Source organism: Bufo bufo, chromosome 10 (genome assembly GCF_905171765.1).
Source record: "Bufo bufo chromosome 10, aBufBuf1.1, whole genome shotgun sequence".
Classification (NCBI taxonomy): domain Eukaryota; kingdom Metazoa; phylum Chordata; class Amphibia; order Anura; family Bufonidae; genus Bufo; species Bufo bufo.
The window spans coordinates 130,288,855-130,313,378 of NC_053398.1; the positions used below are offsets into that span (position 1 = coordinate 130,288,855).

At 45.1% G+C, this 24,524-nt stretch overlaps 1 protein-coding gene across 1 annotated transcript in view; it reads right to left on the minus strand.

Moving 5' to 3' along the window:
- FA2H (fatty acid 2-hydroxylase) overlaps positions 1–24,524 on the minus strand; it is a 48,492-nt gene that overhangs the window by 18,763 nt on the left and 5,205 nt on the right. The window contains exon 2 of the mRNA XM_040409608.1: positions 893–979. Within this exon, the coding sequence (XP_040265542.1) occupies positions 893–979 (87 nt within the window). The remainder of the gene's footprint in view (positions 1–892; positions 980–24,524) is intronic.

Below are 24,524 nucleotides of genomic sequence, written 5' to 3' on the forward strand. Positions count from 1 at the left end.
CCTATGTGGACAATCCCTGTATTGTGCTGCTGCAATATAAACATGAGCCCAAACACTAAAAAGCAATGAAAGACCCTAAAAGGGCGAGAGCATAATGGGATGATCACAAATACAGTGCTCATCTGCATCCCATATGAAAGGGCATAGTGCGTCTATAATAATCTATGGAGTGTACGGACACTCCATAAAGTGTTAGAACATATTTATCAAAATGAGCTATTTAGATGAATGGCAATCAGGTATTTATTTGGGTTACATACCAAAGTGCTGTTGTGGATGTGGCAAACTTTCTCAACGCGCGTTTTGCGGTTTTCGCTTCGTTTAAATTTTGTTATCAGGAGTATTGTGAATAAAAAGTTTTATTCTGCCAGATTCTGCTCCTGCAAGTGTCCCGGAGGCGGAGCTTCACTGTACAGTGCCCTCTGCACTGAGTAACAGGTGTAGTATTCAATCAGGAGACCTCTACAGCGACCACTCAGAGATGAGGGGAGGGGCTGTAAATTAGTGCAATGCAGAGAGCTCCGCCTCCTGTGAACTTGCAGAAGCAGAATCTGGCAGACCAAAACTTCATATTTACATTACTTCTGATAACAAAATCTCAACAAATGTTATATTTGTCCTGCTCTCCCCACCCACTACCTTGTGCTGTAAGCAATTTAGCATGGTCAAATCTGCTGACATACTCCTTGTATTCTGGCATCCAATAGTCCAGGACTTTCACTGCCTGATGTGAGATTACTACATATTTTTACATCGTACCTACATTTATTCCATAGAAAGGCCACCCGGTAAAAATAAAGACAGGCAATAAAGTGGCTGACCAAAGCAAACAATCAGATCGCTGATAATCGGCGCCTATGCTTAGAAACAAAGATGCATCTGGGTTTCTCACCTTTTCTGGATTGAACGTTGTAAACTGAATGCCGTCAGAGTAGTGCGGCGACTTCTTTGTGTAGTGATTCCCTCGCTCTCTTAAGTGCTACACAAAAAGAAAAAAGATTAACATATTAATAACAAAGAGTGGACACCATATTTACAGGTACAATGCACGGCAAGTCACCATGCAGTCCAGGATATACCTCTAGGACAGTGGTTCTCAACCTTTCTAAAGCCGTGACCCCTTAATACAGTTCCTCATGTTGTGGTGACCCCCAACCATTACATTTTCCCATATGAGCCGCTGACGCGGCTGGGTATGACATAGTTATGGGGGATCTCATGTGTCCTAAACTGCGCACATAACTGTCTTTGCGTGTAAAGTATGTTACTCCTGTGTGAAACAATCTCTCTCCTATTTGTAGCGTTATACTACCCTACCTCGTGAGATTTCCCTACCTCCTGACTTCCTGTCGCACTGCTAATGACGTGAGGAGGCGTTCCTGAGTTTTGACGATCTGTGCATGCGCAAACCGACAGTTTATGGAAAATCTCAGCGGAGTTCAGCTTTACACCGGGACACTGCGCATGCGCAGGAGAGCCTTAGTAGGGAAATATTACGGCCCAGTGCGCAAGCGCGACTAACTCCGGACGGCGCATGCGCAGTGTCCCGGTGTGAAGCTGAACTCCGCTGAGATTTTCCATAAACTGTCGGTTTGCGCATGCGCAGATCGTCAAAACTCAGGAACGCCTCCTCACGTCATTAGCAGTGCGACGGGAAGTCAGGAGGTAGGGAAATCTCACGAAGTAGGGTAATGTAACGCTTCAATTGTGCAGCCCTAATAGGAAGCCTCAGACGACCCCCCCCCCCCCCCGGAAAGGGCCGATCGACCCCCAAAGGGGTCGCGACCCCTAGGTTGAGAACCGCTGCTCTAGGAGATCCACATCAATGCAGTGGCACACTGCAGTATTTTTGCTGTTGAAGAATCACGACAACATGTTTTTCTGATTATTCACATCATGTCAGAGCTTGATACACAGCTCCAAATGCCATAGACAGAGTCAAATGATCACATTCTGACTTCCTGCAGCCACCACTAGAGGGAGCTCTGTGAAGATTAAAACACATAATTGTATGCAGTGAGCTCCCCCTAGTGGAGGGTTCTGACAGACAACTAATGCAGCGGATCGGGAAGGAGGCATTCATTCGGAGCTCTGTCTCATAAAACTCCTATAAAGAAGTGAAATAACACAGAACAACAGGTCGTGGAGCCCGGACCGTACTCTGTGGTTACAGAGAAGCGCTGTAACTACATTCCCGTGTACGCCACAGTCACAACTAAAGCTGCCTTGTGGTCCAGGTCTATGGCTAATGGGTGTGATGTCAGATTCTGGACCACTTAATGAAAATTTCTAATATACTGAGAAGTGAACCTTGAAGAAAATGCACTAAATTTCATTACGTGAAAAGCCAGAAACTGATTTTAACATCCTGAATAGAAAACCACAAAAACTAGATTTTTGTACTTGCCGTAAAATCTGTTTCTCTTCCGTTCATTGGGGGAAGGGGGACACAGACTTAGACCATGGGTATAGCTGTTACCTCTAGGAGGCGACACTAAGCACACAAAGTGTAAGCTCCTCTCCCCTTCAGCTATACCCTTCCTACAGGGACCAAGCTAATTAGTTTAGTGCAAAAGCAGTAGAAGAAGCCAGACATAAGAAAATCACATTATGTGCAAACCCAGAACCACACAGGCCCAAAAAGGCCCATGAACAAAAGAATGGGTGGGAGCTGTGTCCCCCAATGAACAGAAGAGAAACAGATTTTACGGCGAGTAGAAAAATCTTGTTTTCTCATCCGTCTCATTGGGGGACACAGGCTTTGACCATGGGTATAGCTGTTACCTCTAGGAGGCGACACTAAGCACACAAAGTGTAAGCTCCTCTCCCCTTCAGCTATACCCTTCCTACAGGGACCAAGCTAATTAGTTTAGTGCAAAAGCAGTAGAAGAAGCCCGACATAAGAAAATCACATTATGTGCAAACCCAGAACCACACAGGCCCAAAAAGGCCCATGAACAAAAGAATGGGTGGGAGCTGTGTCCCCCAATGAACAGAAGAGAAACAGATTTTACGGCGAGTAGAAAAATCTTGTTTTCTCATCCGTCTCATTGGGGGACACAGGCTTTGACCATGGGACGTTACAGAGCAGTCTCCACGGGTGGGCTTAACTACAACCCCCCCGCCAATCAGAGAACCGCTGTTTGCAAAACTCTATGCCCCAAAGAAGCGCCATAAGATGCAAAGGTGTGCACCCTGTAAAACTTAGCAAAAATATGCAAAGACAACCAGGTCACCGCCTTGCACACCTGAAGGGCCGAAGCCCCGTGATGCACCGTCCAAGAGGCCCCCACTGCCCGAGCCGAATGAGCAGTCACCCGGAAGGGTGGGGCCCGGCCATTAACACGGTACGCTTCCACAATAGCCAAACAAATCCATCTGGAAAAGGAAGTCTTTGACGCTGCCAGCCCTCGTCTGGAATCACGAACAGGGAACCTGTCCGCCTGAAAGTTGCCGCCTGGGACAGATAGATATGCACTGCTTGCACCAGATCCAGAGTTTGGAGCGACTGTTCTCGAGGAGGAGACGGGTCCGGACAAAATGAAGGAAGAATAATCTCCTCATTGAGATGGAATGTCGACACCACCTTCAGCAGGAAGGACTGCACAGGGCGAAGGACCACCTTATCCTGATGGAAGATCTGGAAGGGCGACCGACATGACAGAGCCGCGAGTTCCGACACTCTACGGATAGAAGTAATTGCAACCAAAAAAGCCACCTTATAAGACAGGAAGCGCAGCGACACCTGCTGCAAGGGCTCAAACGGAGAGATTGGAGAGCATTGAGCACTAGATTAAGATCCCAAGGATCCAATGGAGGATGAAAGGGAGGCGCAGTATGCGCCACCCCCTGCAGAAAAGTCTTAACTGCCGAAAGCGAAGCTAAATTTCGCTGATAAAGAATGGAGAGAGCCGACACTTGCCCTCTGAGAGAGCTGAGAGCCAGCCCCAGGTCCATGCCCAACTGCAGGAAAGCCAAAAGTCGCGGCAAACAAAAACGAACGGCAGACACTAAGCTAAAGCTGATTAGCTTGGTCCCTGGAGGAAGGGTATAGCTGAAGGGGAGAGGAGCTTACACTTTGTGTGCTTAGTGTCCGCCTCCTAGCGGCAACAGCTATACCCATGGACAAGTCTGTGTCCCCCAATGAGACGGATGAGAAAAGCAACAAATTTCTAAAGTACAGATAAAACAACTAATCCAGACCCTGATCACACATATCACACAGGACAGCGTCACCTGCTGACAGCGCCTCACGGAGAGAATTCACTAAACACCCACTATTGTACCATTCCCATAACACGGAGGCTGCAGCGTGAGCAGGTGAACAGCGAGCAGACTCTACTAAAAAACTCATATAAGGCCTCTTTCACACTTGCGTTGTTGGGATCCGGCATGCACTTCCGTTGCCGGAGGTGCCTGCCGGATCCGGAAAAACGCAAGTGTACTGAAAGCATTTGAAGACGGAACCGTCTTCCAAATGCTTTCAGTGTTACTATGGCACCCAGGACGCTATTAAAGTCCTGGTTGCCATAGTAGGAGCGGGGAGCGGGGGAGCAGTATACTTACAGTCCGTGCGGCTCCCGGGGCGCTCCAGAGTGACGTCAGAGCGCCCCATGCGCATGGATGACGTGATCCATGCGATCACGTAATCCATGCGCTTGGGGCGCCCTGACGTCACTCTGGAGCGCCCGGGGAGCCGCACGGACGGTAAGTATGCTGCTCCCCCGCTCCCCGCTACACTTTACCATGGCTGTCAGGACTTTAGCGTCCCGGCAGCCATGGTAACCACTCTGAAAAAGCTAAATGTCGGCTCCGGCAATGCGCCGAAACGACGTTTAGCTTAAGGCCGGATCCGGATCAATGCCTTCCAATGGGCATTAATTCCGGATCCGGCCTTGCGGCAAGTGTTCCGGATTTTTGGCCGGAGCAAAAAGCACAGCATGCTGCAGTATTTTCTCCGGCCAAAAAACGTTCCGTTCCGGAACTGAAGACATCCTGATGCATCATGAACGGATTTCTCTCCATTCAGAATGCATTAGGATAATCCTGATCAGGATTCTTCCGGCATAGAGCCCCGACGACGGAACTCTATGCCGGAAGACAATAACGCAAGTGTGAAAGAGCCCTAAAAGTCAAGGACGTGATTCAAGATACAGCATTCATCATCACTGTGTACATACATTACATTACTTATCCTGTACTGATCCTGAGTTACATCCTGTATTATACTCCAGAGCTGCACTCACTATTCTGCTGGTGCAGTCACTGTGTACATACATACATTACTTATCCTGTACTGATCCTGAGTTACATCCTGTATTCTACTCCAGAGCTGCACTCACTATTCTGCTGGTGCAGTCACTGTGTACATACATACATTACTTATCCTGTACTGATCCTGAGTTACATCCTGTATTCTACTCCAGAGCTGCACTCACTATTCTGCTGGTGGAGTCACTGTGTACATACATTACTTATCCTGTACTGATCCTGAGTTACATCCTGTATTATACTCCAGAGCTGCGCTCACTATTCTGCAGGCTTCAGAGCTGTAGTCTCCCAACATTCCCTAGCTTGGTCACATGACCCTTATAGGCCAATAGAAGCTGGCAGGTCCTCCAGTCTCCACATACACAGTTTTACTCCAAGTTTCCATAACAACCCAGCCATTTATCTTCACTGCTGTAGGAGAGCTTTAAGGAAATCTGTCACCAGGATAATCGCTATTGCAGTAAAGCCATGGCCTAATAGCACTTAGTACCTTATTTCAAGATGTGGCCTTTGTTCCAGCAATTAAAGGAATCCGCACCGTCGCATTTAAAATCACGAAATTTGGCACACAGGTACATCAGGTGTCCGGGAAGGTTTTAGACCGGGTCTCGGTCATTCCTCCTAAAAATGTGTGAATAAATTGACAACTGCCTGTTAAGACTTGGCGGTATGTGCCTATTTTCCAATCACTGCTCACAGTGTCAGACTGTGCAGGGGCATGCCCCTTTGACAAATAGAATGGTAACACATAGTTGTCAATATAGTTATACATTTCCAGGAAGAATAACAGAGGAACAGCACAATGCAAAATTCTAAGAATATATGCTCCATAGATGTATTTTTCTGTGGAACAGCGATCCAGTTCTGCAGGATTACACTCCGGTAAGTGGTTTATCTAATGCACCATATGGCAGCAGCAGTCCTGCTGGGGAAGCGGCCAGTAAGTGCCCGCAGATGTCATTATCACCAACTTCAGTCGCCCAGCAATCATAGGGCGCTGCGGCTGGAACTATTACTAGGCGACTGTATGGCACAGGGTACTGTTTGAGAGGTGAAGCCTGGCACCTCTTTATGATTGGGGGGGGGGGGGGGGGTAATACTTTTTTTTTGATTGCATGTAGGAGGATATGGTGACATTTTGTTTTCTTCGGGTAGACTGATAACGTATACTGAATGGTCCCTGCTGAATTCTAGATTGGGGTAAGACCATCAACTCTCCAGCTGTTGCAAATCAGGCATGCTGGGAGATGTAGTCCAGAGACACAAGCTGCACACCGCTGCAAGATGCACACTGCATAACAAGATGCATTCTTCTTGTTATGTGGCATCTGGACTTACGGCAGCTTCCTGGCATTGGTCTTACACTAATGAACTACATTGAGAAGGCAGGGATCAGCAACCTCCAGCTGTTCTGAAACTACAGCTCCCAGAATCCTTCTTTCACTTCTATGGGAGCTTCAAGAGCAGCCAAGTACGAGTGCCTGCTGGGAGTTGTAGTTCAACATCAGCTGAAATGCCGAAGGTTGCTGATCATTGTAATAGAGGTTAATCCGCATGGCTACTGCTACACCAGCCGGCTGCCATTTGGCTCATTCTTATGTATCTGCATCTGAATAAAGCTTTATCAGCGCACAAATATTTGCAGTGTTTAACAAGGAGCCTTTTACGTTAATGCAGCTGACCTTCAGCCGTCCACCGCTCTTGGCGGACCTTCTCGTGAAGCACTTTAAGAAAATTTTAACTCAGAAAATTCTAAAGTCGCCTTTTCCTGCACGTATCGTCTGTGAATCTACAGAAGGAACCAGAGGCACAAGGGCTAATACAATGACACTGTCAGAATGTGCAGAGCCTTTACTTCCATCATTGTGCTCTCAGTCCCGGCATTCATAAGATTCCTGCTCCCACAAGAGGCTGAGTACAGAGCCGCACAGTCAGCGCCCATCTACTGCAGCCCACATACATTCACATCCCATTCTTTACGTGGGGTGAGACTCGGAGCTGTCGCCACTGGTGTCCGGTACACTGACCGCTGTCATCTCACCCGACGCCAGTCATCAGTAATTTCCACAGGACACAGGGATCATTCTTGACTTACGTGGTGAGGACATCAGCGGCATACTGAATGTCCCATCACATCCCAGGAGGAAGCACAGATTTAATTGTCTCTTTCCCCTGTATTATCATCCCCTTCTAATGGAAGGAAATAAGTGACAAATGACTGCTTCTATATAGAAGAACATAACTACTATAATACTGCTCCTATGTGCAAGAATATAACTACTATAATACTGCCTCCTATGTACAAGAATATAACTACTATAATACTGCTCCTATGTACAAGAATATAACTACTATAATACTGTTCCTATGTACAAGAATATAACTACTATAATACTGCTCCTATGTACATGTATATAACTACTATAATACTGCCTTCTATGTACAAGAATATAACTACTATAATACTGCCTTCCATGTACAAGAATATAACTACTATAATACTGCTCCTATGTGCAAGAATATAACTACTATAATACTGCTCCTATGTGCAAGAATATAACTACTATAATACTGCTCCTATGTGCAAGAATATAACTACTATAATACTGCTCCTATGTACAAGAATATAACTACTATAATACTGCCTCCTATGTACAAGACTATAACTACTATAATACTGCTCCTATGTACAAGAATATAACTACTATAATACTGCTCCTATGTGCAAGAATATAACTACTATAATACTGCTCCTATGTACAGGAATATAACTACTATAATACTGCTCCTATGTACAAGAATATAACTACTATAATACTGCTCCTATGTACAAGAATATAACTACTATAATACTTCTCCTATGTACAAGAATATAACTACTATAATACTGCTCCTATGTGCAAGAATATAACTACTATAATACTTCTCCTATGTACAAGAATATAACTACTATAATACTGCCTCCTATGTACAAGAATATAACTACTATAATACTGCCTCCTATGTACAAGAGTATAACTACTATAATACTGCCTCCTATGTACAAGAATATAACTACTATAATACTGCTCCTATGTACATGTATATAACTACTATAATACTGCCTTCTATGTACAAGAATATAACTACTATAATACTGCCTTCCATGTACAAGAATATAACTACTATAATACTGCTCCTATGTGCAAGAATATAACTACTATAATACTGCTCCTATGTGCAAGAATATAACTACTATAATACTGCTCCTATGTGCAAGAATATAACTACTATAATACTGCTCCTATGTGCAAGAATATAACTACTATAATACTGCTCCTATGTACAAGAATATAACTACTATAATACTGCTCCTATGTACAAGAATATAACTACTATAATACTGCATCCTATGTACAAGAATATAACTACTATAATACTGCTCCTATGTACAAGAATATAACTACTATAATACTGCCTCCTATGTACAAGAATTTAACTACTATAATACTGCCTCCTATGTACAAGAATATAACTACTATAATACTGCTCCTATGTACAAGAATATAACTACTATAATACAGCTCCTATGTACAAGAATATAACTACTATAATACTGCTCCTATGTACAAGAATATAACTACTATAATACTGCCTTCTATGTACAAGAATATAACTACAATAATACTGCTCCTGTGTACAAGAATATAACTACTATAATACTGCTCCTATGTACAAGAATATAACTACTATAATACTTCTCCTATGTACAAGAATATAACTACTATAATACTGCTCCTATGTGCAAGAATATAACTACTATAATACTTCTCCTATGTACAAGAATATAACTACTATAATACTGCTCCTATGTGCAACAATATAACTACTATAATACTGCCTCCTATGTACAAGAATATAACTACTATAATACTGCCTCCTATGTACAAGAGTATAACTACTATAATACTGCCTCCTATGTACAAGAATATAACTACTATAATACTGCTCCTATGTACATGTATATAACTACTATAATACTGCCTTCTATGTACAAGAATATAACTACTATAATACTGCCTTCCATGTACAAGAATATAACTACTATAATACTGCTCCTATGTGCAAGAATATAACTACTATAATACTGCTCCTATGTGCAAGAATATAACTACTATAATACTGCTCCTATGTACAAGAATATAACTACTATAATACTGCTCCTATGTACAAGAATATAACTACTATAATACTGCATCCTATGTACAAGAATATAACTACTATAATACTGCTCCTATGTACAAGAATATAACTACTACATGACTGTATATTTTTCTCAAATAAAAAGAAATTTGATAAAGAATATAACTACTATAATATTGCCTCCTATGTACAAGAATATAACTACTATAATACTGCCTCCTATGTACAAGAATATAACTACTATAATACTGCTCTTATGTACAAGAATATAACTACTATAATACTGCTCCTATGTACAAGAATATAACTACTATAATACAGCTCCTATGTACAAGAATATAACTACTATAATACTGCTCCTATGTACAAGAATATAACTACTATAATACTGCCTTCTATGTACAAGAATATAACTACTATAATACTGCTCCTGTGTACAAGAATATAACTACTATAATACTGCTCCTATGTACAAGAATATAACTACTATAATACTTCTCCTATGTACAAGAATATAACTACTATAATACTGCTCCTATGTGCAAGAATATAACTACTATAATACTTCTCCTATGTACAAGAATATAACTACTATAATACTGCTCCTATGTGCAAGAATATAACTACTATAATACTGCCTCCTATGTACAAGAATATAACTACTATAATACTGCTCCTATGTACATGTATATAACTACTATAATACTGCCTTCTATGTACAAGAATATAACTACTATAATACTGCCTTCCATGTACAAGAATATAACTACTATAATACTGCTCCTATGTGCAAGAATATAACTACTATAATACTGCTCCTATGTGCAAGAATATAACTACTATAATACTGCTCCTATGTGCAAGAATATAACTACTATAATACTGCTCCTATGTACAAGAATATAACTACTATAATACTGCATCCTATGTACAAGAATATAACTACTATAATACTGCTCCTATGTACAAGAATATAACTACTACATGACTGTATATTTTTCTCAAATAAAAAGAAATTTGATAAAGAATATAACTACTATAATATTGCCTCCTATGTACAAGAATATAACTACTATAATACTTCTCCTATGTACAAGAATATAACTACTATAATACTGCCTCCTATGTACAAGAATATAACTACTATAATAGTGCCTCCTATGTACAGAATATAACTATTATAATACTGTCTCCTATGTACAAGAATATAACTACTATAATACTGCCTCCTATGTACAAGAATATAACTACTATAATACTGCATCCTATGTACAGGAATATAACTACTATAATACTGCCTCCTAACTACTATAATACTGCTCCTATGTACAATAATATAACTACTATAATACTGCCTCCTATGTACAAGAATATAACTACTATAATATCACCTCCTATGTACAAGAATATAACTACTATAATACTGCCTCCTATGTACAAGAATATAACTACTATAATACTTCTCCTATGTACAGGAATATAACTACTATAATACTGCTCCTATGTACAAGAATATAACTACTATAATACTGCCTCCTATGTACAAGAATATAACTACTATAATACTGTCCTCTATGTACATTCACAGTCCATTGCTCACCACCTCTATTCTGAGTTGCTCCTCCTGGGGGACAATACCTGACAGGGTTGCCAGGAGCTTTGAGCTGGTGTACTGTATCTAAGCCTATGACACGAGATACTGTCTACTGAGGGTGGTATCTAAGCCTAACATGTGTTCTACAGCCTCAGAGAAGCGCACAGCACTGCATCCCCCATTGTGCACCAGTAGGGATTGTTGAGGTAACAATAGTCGGTGTCACCATCCCTCTAGTACTATGACGTACAGCGTAGATTAGTTTATCGCCATTTCTTGACGGTTCTGAGTCTCCAAGGTGACTTCTGATTTCCTCAGCCCGTGCGCCTGCTGTGTCTTATGTCCTAAAGTCAGCGCGCTCCCTTCATGATTTATGTATGGCAGGTAACATGATACATGTGAAGGGCCGCACAGCTGCACTGTATACGGTACGTTACCCCTATAGCACAAGAAGGAGCCTACAGGAGCTTAGTCGACCACAGAATCTGAGACTCAATGATCTAGTGACATAAACGTAGTTTCAGTCCTGAGCCAGGGTGGAAAAAGGAACGGTCTTACCAATGTCGGCAACTTAAAGGTGAAGATTCTTGTATGCCCATATGTTTGGCGGAGCCAGGGTACAGACCGCTCATCCTAGAATTGCCCTCATGAGCCATTGGGGGAGAAGATGTTAACTTGTACCCCAGTGAGGAAATATTGATTCATATGAGTCCTTACGCGTTTCATCTGTAGATGATCTTCGGAATCATCAGGGGACAAGTCATAAGGAGCACAGTGGGTCGGCACGCTCCAGAGCTACTGCTACTCCAGATGTCATGTACTGCCATGATGTCTGCCAGTCAGAGCGTAAACGCTTAGCGCTGTGTATTATAAGCAGTTACTGTGCATGTTCTCCCCTTCCCCCGATAAAGGGGATAAAATACTACCACTTTACAAAGCGTTGGTACGACCTCATTTGGAATATGCAGTTCAGTTCTGGGTACCAGTCCATAGAAAGGATGCCCTGGAGCTGGAAAGAGTACAAAGGAGAGCGATCAAACTGATAAGGGGCCTGGAGGGTCTTAGTTATGAGGAAAGATTAGAAGAATTACATTTATTTAGCCTTGAGAAGAGACATCTTAACCTACACAAATATATAAATGGGCCATCCAAAAATATGGTGAAAAACTATTCTATGTAAAATCCCTCTCCCTCAGTCTCCAGAAGCGTCAAAACTTCTTTACTGTAAGAACTGTGAATAGTCGACCTCAGGAACAGTGGACGGGTTTATAAAAGGCTTTGGGGAATCCTCATATGTAAACATCATTAGCTTATTATTTCCCAAAATTCACATCCCCCGCCCATCTCTTAGTTGAACCTGACAGACCTGTGTCTTTTTTCAACCATATTATGAAACACTGCATGTAGGAGGAGGTATGTGGGTTATTAGGACTATAAACAACGTGTTCCTCGTCATTATACAGGGGTATATGTATGGGTGCTCCTAGTAACCAGTCTATACACTGGGTGGCAAATCATGGGAGTCTTAGTAGCGGGACCGATGCCAGCAGAATAACGATAATGAACAAAACCGTCATGGTAAAAACCTCAGTCCAAATGTAGCGCGTCACAATTTACCCATCGACAAGAAAATCTATCATTGACAGCGCTTCTAAAAAGGGGAACGGTAACATCACATGGGGAACTGAAGCTAAAAATCCAGGGAGTCCCATCTACCGTATTTTTTGCTTTAAAGGACGCACCCGATGATAAGACGCACCCCAGGTTTAAGAGGAGGAAAATAAGAAAAAAATATTTTTCCTCAGACCTTATATCAGATCCTCAGATCAGACCCCCATTAATATCAGGACATCAGATCAGATCCCCATAAATATCAGGACATCAGATCAGGCACCCATAAATATTAGGACATCAGATCAGGCCCCCATGTCAGAACCCCATCAGACCTTATATCAGCCCATAGTGAGACCCCCATCAGACCTCAGATCAGCCCACATAGTGAGACCCCCATCAGACCTTATAGCATCCCATAGAGAGACCCCCATCAGACCTCAGATCGGATTAAAATAAAAACCATCTCTTACGTGTCCTGCGCCGCCGCTCCTCTCCACCTCCGGCAGAAGTCACGCTCCCCTGTCTTCCCGGCTGGTGCTGCCCTGTCATCTGACTGCGTGCAATGTCAGGTCATAGAGCGCGCACTACGTCCTGACGCTGTACGCGGTCAGAACAGTACAGCGTCGGCCGGGAAGACAGGGGAGGAATGAAGACCGGGAGGGTGAGTATTACAAGCGCTTGCAGCACTTCACTCCCTACTCTCGCCACCTAAAGCATACTAGTGAGCGCTTCCATTATGGAAGTGCTCACTAGTATTTGCTTTATAAGATGCACAGGCATTTCCCCCCCACTTTTGGGGGGGAAAAGTGCGTCTTATAAAGCGAAAAATACAGTAATCCAAAAATAAAGTGTAAGATACACATCGAGGAGACGTGCAAAATGTCTCTGTTCATTAAGTCCACGTGGACGAGACTTCTTTCATTCAGGTTTCGTTCATTATCCTTATTCTGCTGGTATCGGTCCCACTACTAAGACTCCCATGATTTGCCACCCAGTTTATAGACTGGTTACTGGGAGCACCCATATCGCGTCCCCTGTATAATGACGAGGCGCATGTCTGTTACCTAGCAACCAACATACCTCCTCCTCTAGGTGCAGTGTTACATAATATGGTTAAAAAAAGACACAGGTCCGTCAGGTTCAACCAAGGGATGGGAAGGGATGTGAATTTTAGGAAATCATAAGCTAATGATATTTACTTTTAAGAATTCATCCAAGTATTTTATGAACCCGTCCCCCGGTCCTGCTGTGACCACGTCCTGAGGAAGTCTATTCCACGGATTCACAGTTCTTACAGTAAAGAAGCTTTGACGCTTCTGGATACTGAACTTTTTCTTCTCCAGTCGGAGGCAGTGCCCCATGGAACATCTTTTCACCATATTTTTTGATGGTCCATTTATATATTTGTATGGGTTAATCATGCCCCTCCCTTAGACGTCTCTAATGTAATTCTTCTAATCTCTCTTCATAACTCAGACCCTCCAGGCCCCTTATCAGTTTAGTCGCTCTCCTCTGTACTTTTTCCAGCTGCAGGGCATCCTTTCTATGGACTGGTGCCCAGAACTGAACTGCATATTCCAGATGAGGCCGCACCAGCGCTGTGTAAAGTGGTAATATCACATCCCTGCCCCGCGAGTCTATGCCACGTTTAATGCATAACTATGTCCTGGTGGCCTTAGAAGCAGCTGATTGACATTGTATGCTGTTATTTAATCTGTAATCTACAAGGACACCCAAATCCTTCTCTACAAGTGACCCTCCCAGTGACACCCAGGGTGTCGGTCAGCTTGTAGTTCATTGACATCTCCCATAGATTGCACGGTGTCATCTGCAAAAATAGAGACAGTGCATTATGTCCCTGCCTCCCAGTCAGTTGTGCTCGGTACTGACATCGGGGAAGAACACGCTCCGTAACTGCTTATAACACACAGCGCTAAGCGTGTATGCGCTGACAGCGCGATACATGACATCTGGAGCCCGCCATGCGCAGTAGCTCTGGAGCGTGGTGACCGCTGTGCTCCTTATCCCTTGTCCCCTGATGATTCTGATCATCTACAGAGGAAACACATAAGATCCTGATGACAGGGAAAGGTTCTGGATGGGGTCGACCCCATCATTAGGGCATAAAAGACTCATGGGGGAAATTCCAGGGGGAGCGTTTCGTACCCTGCCTCCGCCATATATATGGACACACAGGCATCATGGACTTGATATTGACTTTCTCACATTTTTAAAGACACTATTAAAAGTTATGTTTTAGTGTTGATTTTTCCACCACAAGTTCTAGAAATTTTTACATGTCACATGACCGCCACCTATGGCCCCTGACAACCATCAGCATTTTTTACAGGATATATAGAGGTAGTCGGGGGTTACTAAAGGTTTGGACGCACAGAGGCGCTCGGATCATCACCCCTACGGTTCCGTGAAGGACACTCTGCGCTAACGAGCTGCTCGTATCTTCAGTTTAGAAGCAATGTCACAGTGTGAAGGGTTAACAGCGGCTGTGGGAGATAAGTGTGCACGCGCCCTTGTGATCCTTGTACCAGGTGCCGATGAAAACCAGCTATTTACTCTACAATCAATTGTTAACTATCTCTAGGACCAACGGGGACGTCCTGTCAACAGGGCAGGGTCACTACAGACAGCGCCACGCTCCCGATATGGCACCAGTGACTTGCGCTATAGATGAATGGCCAGACTGGAAGTCGGTCCTCAACATGCACAAAAGAAGCCCGATCCGCCGACCGATGCAGCAGTTCTCTGTGCAAGTGGCTTCCCAGTTACAGGCCTAAAGCCTGAGGCTGCACTACTGAAACTCTGATGACAACATGTCCTTTTCTAACTTCCATCAGGTGTCATAGGGACCTGTGAGGATCCAAATCACCATCTACAGGAATATTCTCAAGCAACAGATACATACTTACCAACGCTTGAATTTCCGAAATCGGGAAATTCAAGCTCCACCCCTGGAATGTGAATAAACCCCGCCCCTTCTCAGCCTGGTTCATGGGACTGCCTTGACTATTGCCATGTAGGATGTAGACACTGATGGTGAATGGTGATTTGTACCACATGCTCTACGCATTCAGTCAAAGAATCCAGTTCTGGTTGCAACCACTGGGGGGAGCTCTCTACATAAGGGTTTTATTCTGGAATCTGACCTCTTAACGCATCGGGTCATACATGGTGGGTGATCCATACGCTGTGGGTGACGCTTGCCTGCAACGGGCGGCATCGGAGAGAACCGAGATCCCAGCCATATAACCTGTTTGATGCCGCAGTCAGGAAGAGGGGACCCTTCCGTGGTACAACTGTGGAAATCTGAGTGAAGCCCCTCAGGCCTGCCATTTTTTCACTTTGGCAGGGCACAATGCACTGGAATACATAAGTACTGCAGTGTATTATACTATACAAGCGATCACAGTAGGACAAAAAAAGAAAAATGTAAAAAAAAAGTTTAACATTTTTAAATAAAAAAATAAATAAAAATACACTAAAATAAATGTAAAAAACTATTCCCATTCATTATGTGAAAAAAAAAAAAAAAAGGGTAACTGTTGACGCTGCAGAAAATGTCCTCACTATTGTTTATCCCTCATGGTGAACGCTGTAGAACAAAAAAAAAAAAAATTTCCAGAATTATTGTTTTTGCTCACCTCGCCTCCCCCCAAAAAATGGAAAAAAGTTATCAGAAAGTCATGCACACCCCAAAAGAGCATGTCGTCATTGTGAATGGCATAAGAACGAAACCCAAAAACCACTGGGGGGAATTGCTGCCAAATTTTACTTAAAGGGGTTGTCCCATTACAACCAATCATCCAATATGCACAGGATTGGCAGGGGCATGACTGCAGGGGCCCCCACCAATCACTAGAACAGGGGCCCGTGTTTCAGAGCGGCGGACACGCATTGGCACTTCAGCTGCATTCAACCCTATGGGGCTGGCGAAGATAGCCAGGTACGAGGGCTCAGTTATCCTTGGCAGCCCTCTAGAGCTGAATGGAGTATCAGCACACATGCGCGTCCGCAGGTCCTTTCAAATGGGTAAAACACGGGCCCCTTTTCCAAGAGGTCGGAGTCCCTTCTATCAGGTACATCTCCTATTCTGTAGATTGGGGATGATTTCTTGTAATGGGACAACCCCTTTAAGCGGTCTATGTATCCAGGCGTACAATGTGCTCCCTCTAGTGGTGGCTGCAGGCAGAGAGAATTGGCCATGTAACTCTAGTTCTATGCGGAGGATACGGAGCTCTGTATTACTAAAACTAAGCCGCGACCATCCTGTAGATATATTATGAAATGAATCGGCCTGCAACATGAAACCAGGGCTGTGTCATATTAGTTAAGGGCACACCTGTCCCAAAAAGTAAGACAAGAGGACACAGTGAGTCTCTACCCAGCCTGAATACAAAATGCAGACCATACAGGTTACAGCCCTCACACTGCAGCAGCATTCCCATCTCCCGACCCCAGGGTGCGAGCAGGTAACTGTAGCAAAGGTGGCCTTTCATGAAGCCGCTCTGGGACATGATGAGGCTTCATGGCACATCCAGATTGGCAGTCATTTGTTTTCAGCCATCTCTGACTTAAACTGGAAATACCAGTCCCAGAGGCGGCAGAGCGAGCAGAGCTTATGAAAGGATCATTATCTGGGACGTTTCCCAGACCCCAGACACGTGAAGGGGAGCGAAAACATAATCCTGATTTTGTTTTGGTTTTTATGGTCCCCAGGACTCACATGGGCACAGCAGCACAGAGTATTTCAGCAGGGGGAGGTGTTATAAATTGTAAATCTGATGGAGGTGTGATGAGGGTAATGATACAGGTATGATGGCAGTAATGATCAGAATGTGATGGAGGCATGATGGGGGTAATGATGGAGGTGTGATGGGTTAATGATGGAATATGATGGGGGGGTGATGAGAATATGATGGGGGGGGGGGTGATGAGAATATGATGGAGGTGTGATGGGGTAATGATGGAGGTGTGATGGGAATATGATGGAGGTGTGATTGGAATATGATGGAGGTGTGATGGGGGTATGATGGGGGTAATGATGGAGGTATAATGGGGGAAATGATGGAGGTATAATGGGGGAAATGATGGAGGTATAATGGGGGTAATGATGGAGGTGTGATGGGGGAAATGATGGAGGTATAATGGGGGAAATGATGGAGGTATAATGGGGGTAATGATGGAGGTGTGATGGGGGTAATGATGGAGGTATAATGGGGGTAATGATGGAGGTATAATGGGGGTAATGATGGAGGTATAATGGAGGAAATGATGGAGGTATAATGGGGGTAATGATGGAGGTGTGATGGGGATAATGACTGCGGACATTCTCAGATGGTTTGATGCTTGTACTGAAGGAGGATGCGGCTGCGAGTACAGAAGGTGATGGCCGCTGCAATATTTTGTGCTATCATGTTGGGACGGGGGGGTCAGAGAAGGGAAGAGAACACGCAGAATAATTAGGAAGGCAGCGTGACTGTGGGAGGCCCTTCACCAAAATCTGAAGAGGTTTTTAGAAATGAGAATTTCTGGAACGTTTGGAACAATTGTGCAAAACCAGAACCATCCCAGGTGCTGGGTGACGGCTGCGGGGAGTCACTCCTGCCCAAGGTTAGAGGTCTCGGAGGGACGAGGGTGACATGTCTGTCAGTTTACATCTGGAGATATGCGGCCAATGTCCCAGATGGGAATACACTTTCAATAAAGTTTATCTTACACTGTCTGCTGAGCTGTGTATCTAATCCTATCATGTATGATACTGTCTGCTGAGCTGTATCTAATCCTATTATGTGTGATACTGCCTGCTGAGCTGTGTATCTAATCCTATCCTGTGTGATACTGTCTGCTGAGCCGCTGTATCTAATCCTATCCTGTGTGATACTGTCTGCTGAGCTGTGTATCTAATGCTATCCTGTGTGATACTGTCTGCTGAGCTGTGTATCTAATCCTATCATGTGTGATACTGTCTGCTGAGCTGTATTTAATCCTATTATGTGTGATACTGCCTGCTGAGCCCCTGTATCTAATCCTATCCTGTGTGATACTGCCTGCTGAGCCCCTGTATCTAATCCTATCCTGTGTGATACTGTCTGCTGAGCCCCTGTATCCAATCCTATCCTGTGTGATACTGTCTGCTGAGCTGTGTATCTAATGCTATCCTGTGTGATACTGTCTGCTGAGCTGTGTATCTAATCCTATCATGTGTGATACTGTCTGCTGAGCTGTATTTAATCCTATTATGTGTGATACTGCCTGCTGAGCTGTGTATCTAATCCTATCCTGTGTGATACTGTCTGCTGAGCTGTGTATCTAATCCTATCATGTATGATACTGTCTGCTGAGCTGTGTATCTAATCCTATCCTGTGTGATACTGTCTGCTGAGCTGTGTATCTAATCCTATCATGTGTGATACTGTCTGCTGAGCTGTGTATCTAATCCTATCATGTGCGATACTGTCTGCTGAGCTGTGTATCTATTCCTATTATGTGTGATACTGCCTGCTGAGCTATGTATCTAATCCTATCATGTATGATACTGTCTGCTGAGCTGTGTATCTATTCCTATTATGTGTGATACTGTCTGCTGAGCTGTGTATCTAATCCTATCCTGTGTGATACTGTCTGCTGAGCTGTGTATCTAACCCTATTATGTGTGATACTGTCTGCTGAGCTGTGTATCTAATCCTAACATGTGATACCGTCTGCTGAGCTGTGTATCTAACCCTATCATGTGCGATACCGTCTGCTGAGCTGGAGTATATAATCCTATCATGTGCGATACCGTCTGCTGAGCTGTGTATCTATTTCTGACATGTGTGATACTGTCTGCCTCGCTGTATCTAATCCTATCAGGTGTGATACTGTCTGCTGAGCTGCTGTATCTAATCCTGGCATGTGTGATATGGTCTTCAGAGCTGGAGTATATAATCCTATCATGTGTGCAATTTATACTATCACGCATGATTCTCTCTACCATGCCAGTGTATCTAATCCTATCATGTGTGATACTGTATCTAATCCTATCATGTTGATACAGTCTACTGAGCCAGTGTATCTAATCTTAATGTGTAATATTGTCTGCAGAACCAGTGTATCTAATCCAATCATGTGTGATACCGTCAGCTGAGCCATGGTATCTAAGCCTGTCACGTGCACAGTTCTACATTACAGAGCGAAGTTCAGATACTCAGTACATAAACTCAGGGATCTGGAGAGACACGAGAGCGATCAGCTGGCGGGTCACAAGAGTCGCTGCTCCTGAGGAGCCATTTTGTGTTGTGCTGTACATGATGACATCACGCCGCGTATACACAATGACATCACGCCGCGTATACACAATGACATCACGCCGCGTATACACAATGACATCACGCCGCGTATACACAATGACATCACGCCGCGTATACACAATGACATCACGCCGTGTATACACAATGACATCACGCTGTGTATACACAATGACATCACGCTGTGTATACACAATGTTCTCTCGTACCGCATCAGGAGGCCTATGTGGCTGATAACAGGGAATATTAGACACAACTGCATTAGACGGTTACCCTCCCTTCATTGTGGCCACGGGTCTTCTTGTGAACAATACAATTCTCTGGATGGAGTTGACTTCTCAAGATAAAGCAACCAAGTCTGAGAATCGGGGCGTGCACACCTGCCTGCGACCTCAGGAGCACGCCCGCTCTTCTCTCTCCCTCACGTATACACCTGAAACCTTTGCCCATGGATCGCCTTATCTCTCTGTTTCCTATATAAACATCCAGCGAGAATCGGTCAGACGAGCTCTGCAGCATAGCATCCGGTGGAGCTCCACCCAGCTGAACTCCGAAGACACCGTGACATCACCGTCCCTAGAGTACACAATTACCCAACCCCATGGCATCTTACTGCCACCTTACTGTAAACAACAGTTTCACAATATCAGCCAAAGCATGCCCACAACAGCACCAGAGCACGGCCACAATCTCGCCACACCTGTGCCAGTGGAACATGATGCGAGCACAGCTGGTGCCAGGACATGTTCACAACAGTGCCAGAGGAACTAGGTGAGAGCACAGCCATGACGGTATCAGATCACAGCCACCGCAGGACCGAAGCACATCCAAAGCAGTGCCAGAACAGTGGGGGGGCAGCATGGCCACCACAGTGCTACAGCATGGTTACAACAGTACCAGGGCATGACCAAAAGAGTACTAGAGTGATGCCACCAACGGGGCCAAAGCAGCTCTACAACAGGGCCTAAGTGTCCCCCTAAATTATGCTAGCCAGGGTAAATAAATAACAGTTTCCACAACAGTGCCAGAGCAACAGGGTGAGAGCATGACCACCACAGTGCCAGAGCAACAGGGTGAGAGCATGACGTCACAGTGCCAGAGCAACAGGGTGAGAGCATGACCACCACAGTGCCAGAGCAACAGGGTGAGAGCATGACGTCACAGTGCCAGAGCAACAGGGAGAGAGCATGACCGTCACAGTGCCAGAGCAACAGGGAGAGAGCATGACCACCACAGTGCCAGAGCAACAGGGAGAAAGCATGACCACCACAGTGCCAGAGCAACAGGACAAGAGCATGACCACCACAGTGCCAGAGCAACAGGGTGAGAGCATGACGTCACAGTGCCAGAGCAACAGGGTGAGAGCATGACGTCACAGTGCCAGAGCAACAGGGAGAGAGCATGACCGCCACAGTGCCAGAGCAACAGGGTGAGAGCATGACCACCACAGTGCCAGAGCAACAGGGAGAGAGCATGACCACCACAGTGCCAGAGCAACAGGGTGAAAGCATGACCACCACAGTGCCAGAGCAACAGGGTGAAAGCATGACCGCCACAGTGCCAGAGCAACAGGGAGAGAGCATGACCACCACAGTGCCAGAGCAACAGGGTGAAAGCATGACCACCACAGTGTCAGAGCAACAGGGTGAAAGCATGACCACTACAGTGCCAGAGCAACAGGGAGAGAGCATGACCGCCACAGTGCCAGAGCAACAGGGTGAAAGCATGACCGCCACAGTGTCAGAGCAACAGGGTGAAAGCATGACAGCCACAGTGCCAGAGCAACAGGGAGAGAGCATGACCGCCACAGTGCCAGAGCAACAGGGTGAAAGCATGACCGCCACAGTGTCAGAGCAACAGGGAGAGAGCATGACCACTACAGTGCCAGAGCAACAGGGTGAGAACATGACCGCCACAGTGTCAGAGCAACAGGGAGAGAGCATGACCGCCACAGTGCCAGAGCAACAGGGAGAGAGCATGACCACCACAGTGCCAGAGCAACAGGGTGAGAACATGACCGCCACAGTGCCAGAGCAACAGGGTGAGAACATGACCGCCACAGTGCCAGAGCAACAGGGTGAAAGCACAGCCACAAAAGTGAGTAACAGTACTGCCACAAAAGTGAGTAACAGTACTGCCACAGCTAGCATGCCCCATATTTGTAACTTCTTCTCCTGGTTGGTCAGACTGTCCTGCATGGTAGGAGGCCACTCGGTGCAGACCTCTATATACCATCTTACGGCACAATATACAAGCATGTTATTCATCTTAGGAAAACATGAAGGAAGGCTCAGTCATGTGACCTGACAGCACTAACTGAAACCGTCATCTGAACTCCCCCAATGCACTGTACTCTGGAAACCAGAAGCTGTCGATTTGGGAGTGCAGCTTTGGATGTGACTAGAGCATGATTTAACAGAAGACCAGGTAGTGTAAGTGAAGCAAAATCTGTAAACTACTGTAGACACACCGCGGGTTATCACACCAGATTGGTGACCACAGACCCGAAACCGAAGGAACCAACAACCCCCCTTCTCATTCTGATCTTCTGTTTATCTTCCTGTTTCGTGGTCACATGATCCTCCGAACTCGCGCTTTCCCTTCTGGTTCCTCTTTATTGAACACATAAGAGCCATGTTAACAGCTCAGGAACACAGAATCCGCTTCATCATGACCTGCCTTATACACTGCTCCAGTCACACCTAAAGCACATCCAAATCGGCAGCACAAGAGAACAGCCACACAGAACAGTCTCCATTGCTGCTCATCACCCAGCTTTCCCAGAAGCAGATACAACAGACTGCTATCTCCTAAGGGCTCATGTACACGACCGTATGTATTTTGCGGTCCGCAAAAAAACGGATCCGCAAAAAATACGGATGACATTCGTGTGCGAACGGAACAGCTAGCCCTTCATAGAACAGTACTATCCTTGTCCGTAATGCGGACAATAATAGGACATGTTCTATTTTTTTAAAGAACGGAAAAACGGACATACGGAAATGGAATGCACACGGAGTAAAGTCCTTTTTTTTGCGGACCCATTGAAGTGAATGGTTCCGCATAGGGTTCGCAAAAAAAAACAAAAAACTTAACGGATACGGAAAGAAAATATGTTCGTGTGCATGAGCCCTAACACAGCAGCAGAGTACCCTCCAGTGTGAGTGACCGCTCGGCCACAAGGTGACCCCGGGGTCAGAGGCAGTGACCGCCCGGTAAACACTTCAGTTCAATGTGCGTAATACCGAAAGCAGAAGTTTATGCCAAATCATCCGCAGCGTTCACTATGGAAGACGAATCACATGGTCACATTCACCTAAACAGTTACTCCCTCGCACCGCCTTCTATAGGGTGTCACCCCCACCGAGACAATACGAGACAGCTCGTCAGAGAGAAATGCAGGTGGTGCTACTTAAATGTTACAGTTCATCTTATATTACACTCACACCCAAAGCTGCATTCACAACTCTGCTGCTACATCTGGCCACACATAAGATACAAGCTGGATACACCCACCAATGATCTCGTCTATGGGGGCATCCCAATGGCTGATGGGAGAGAGGGATTGGGCATGTTGGCTCCTGCACTGATGACTCTCTAAGGCACAGATTTCCTGAGCGCGGCCCGGCAGGATGTCACAGTCTCTGCAGCAGGCGGCTGATCAGACGGTTCTTCCTGTTCCGGTGCTCCAGGTTTCGATGAAATGTTCCTTTCACTGAACACCAAGACGTCACACCAGCACCCACATATCTAAGCTGAGCCTCTGTATCTAATCCTATCATGGGTGATACTGTCTGCTGAACCAGTTATCTACTGTATTTTTCGGACTATAAGACGCACTTTCCCCCCCAAAAAAATTGGTGGGAAAGTGGCAGTGTGTGTCTTATAGTCCGAATGTTAATGACCGCTTCCATTATGGAAGAAGTCATTAGCATGCGGGAGGCATGGAGAGGTGAGAGCAGGGCTGCCGTGGCTGTGCTCACCTTTCCTGGTCTTCTTCCAGGTCCCGCTGTGTCCTGACTGCGTACAGTGGCAGGATGTACTGCACGTAGGTGTGCACTATGACCTGACGCTGTGTGCGCCATCAGGTCGGGAGTCCAGGATCTGCGGCACCGTCCAAAGCGGTAAATCTATTTATTAATTTTTTTATGATCTGAGGTCTGAAGGGGGGTCCGATCTGACGCTGATAGGGTCGGATTGGGGGTCTGACCTGAGTCTGATGGTGGCTGGGGGGGTCTAACTGGGGGCTGATAAGGTCTGATTGGGTCTGATCTGAGGCTGATTGGGTCTGATCTGAGGCTGATTGGGTCTGATCTGACTGAGGCTGATTGGGTCTGATCTGACTGAGGCTGATTGGGTCTGATCTGACTGAGGCTGATTGGGTCTGATCTGACTGAGGCTGATTGGGTCTGATCTGACTGAGGCTGATTGGGTCTGATCTGACTGAGGCTGATTGGGTCTGATCTGACTGAGGCTGATTGGGTCTGATCTGACTGAGGCTGATTGGGTCTGATCTGACTGAGGCTGATTGGGTCTGATCTGACTGAGGCTGATTGGGT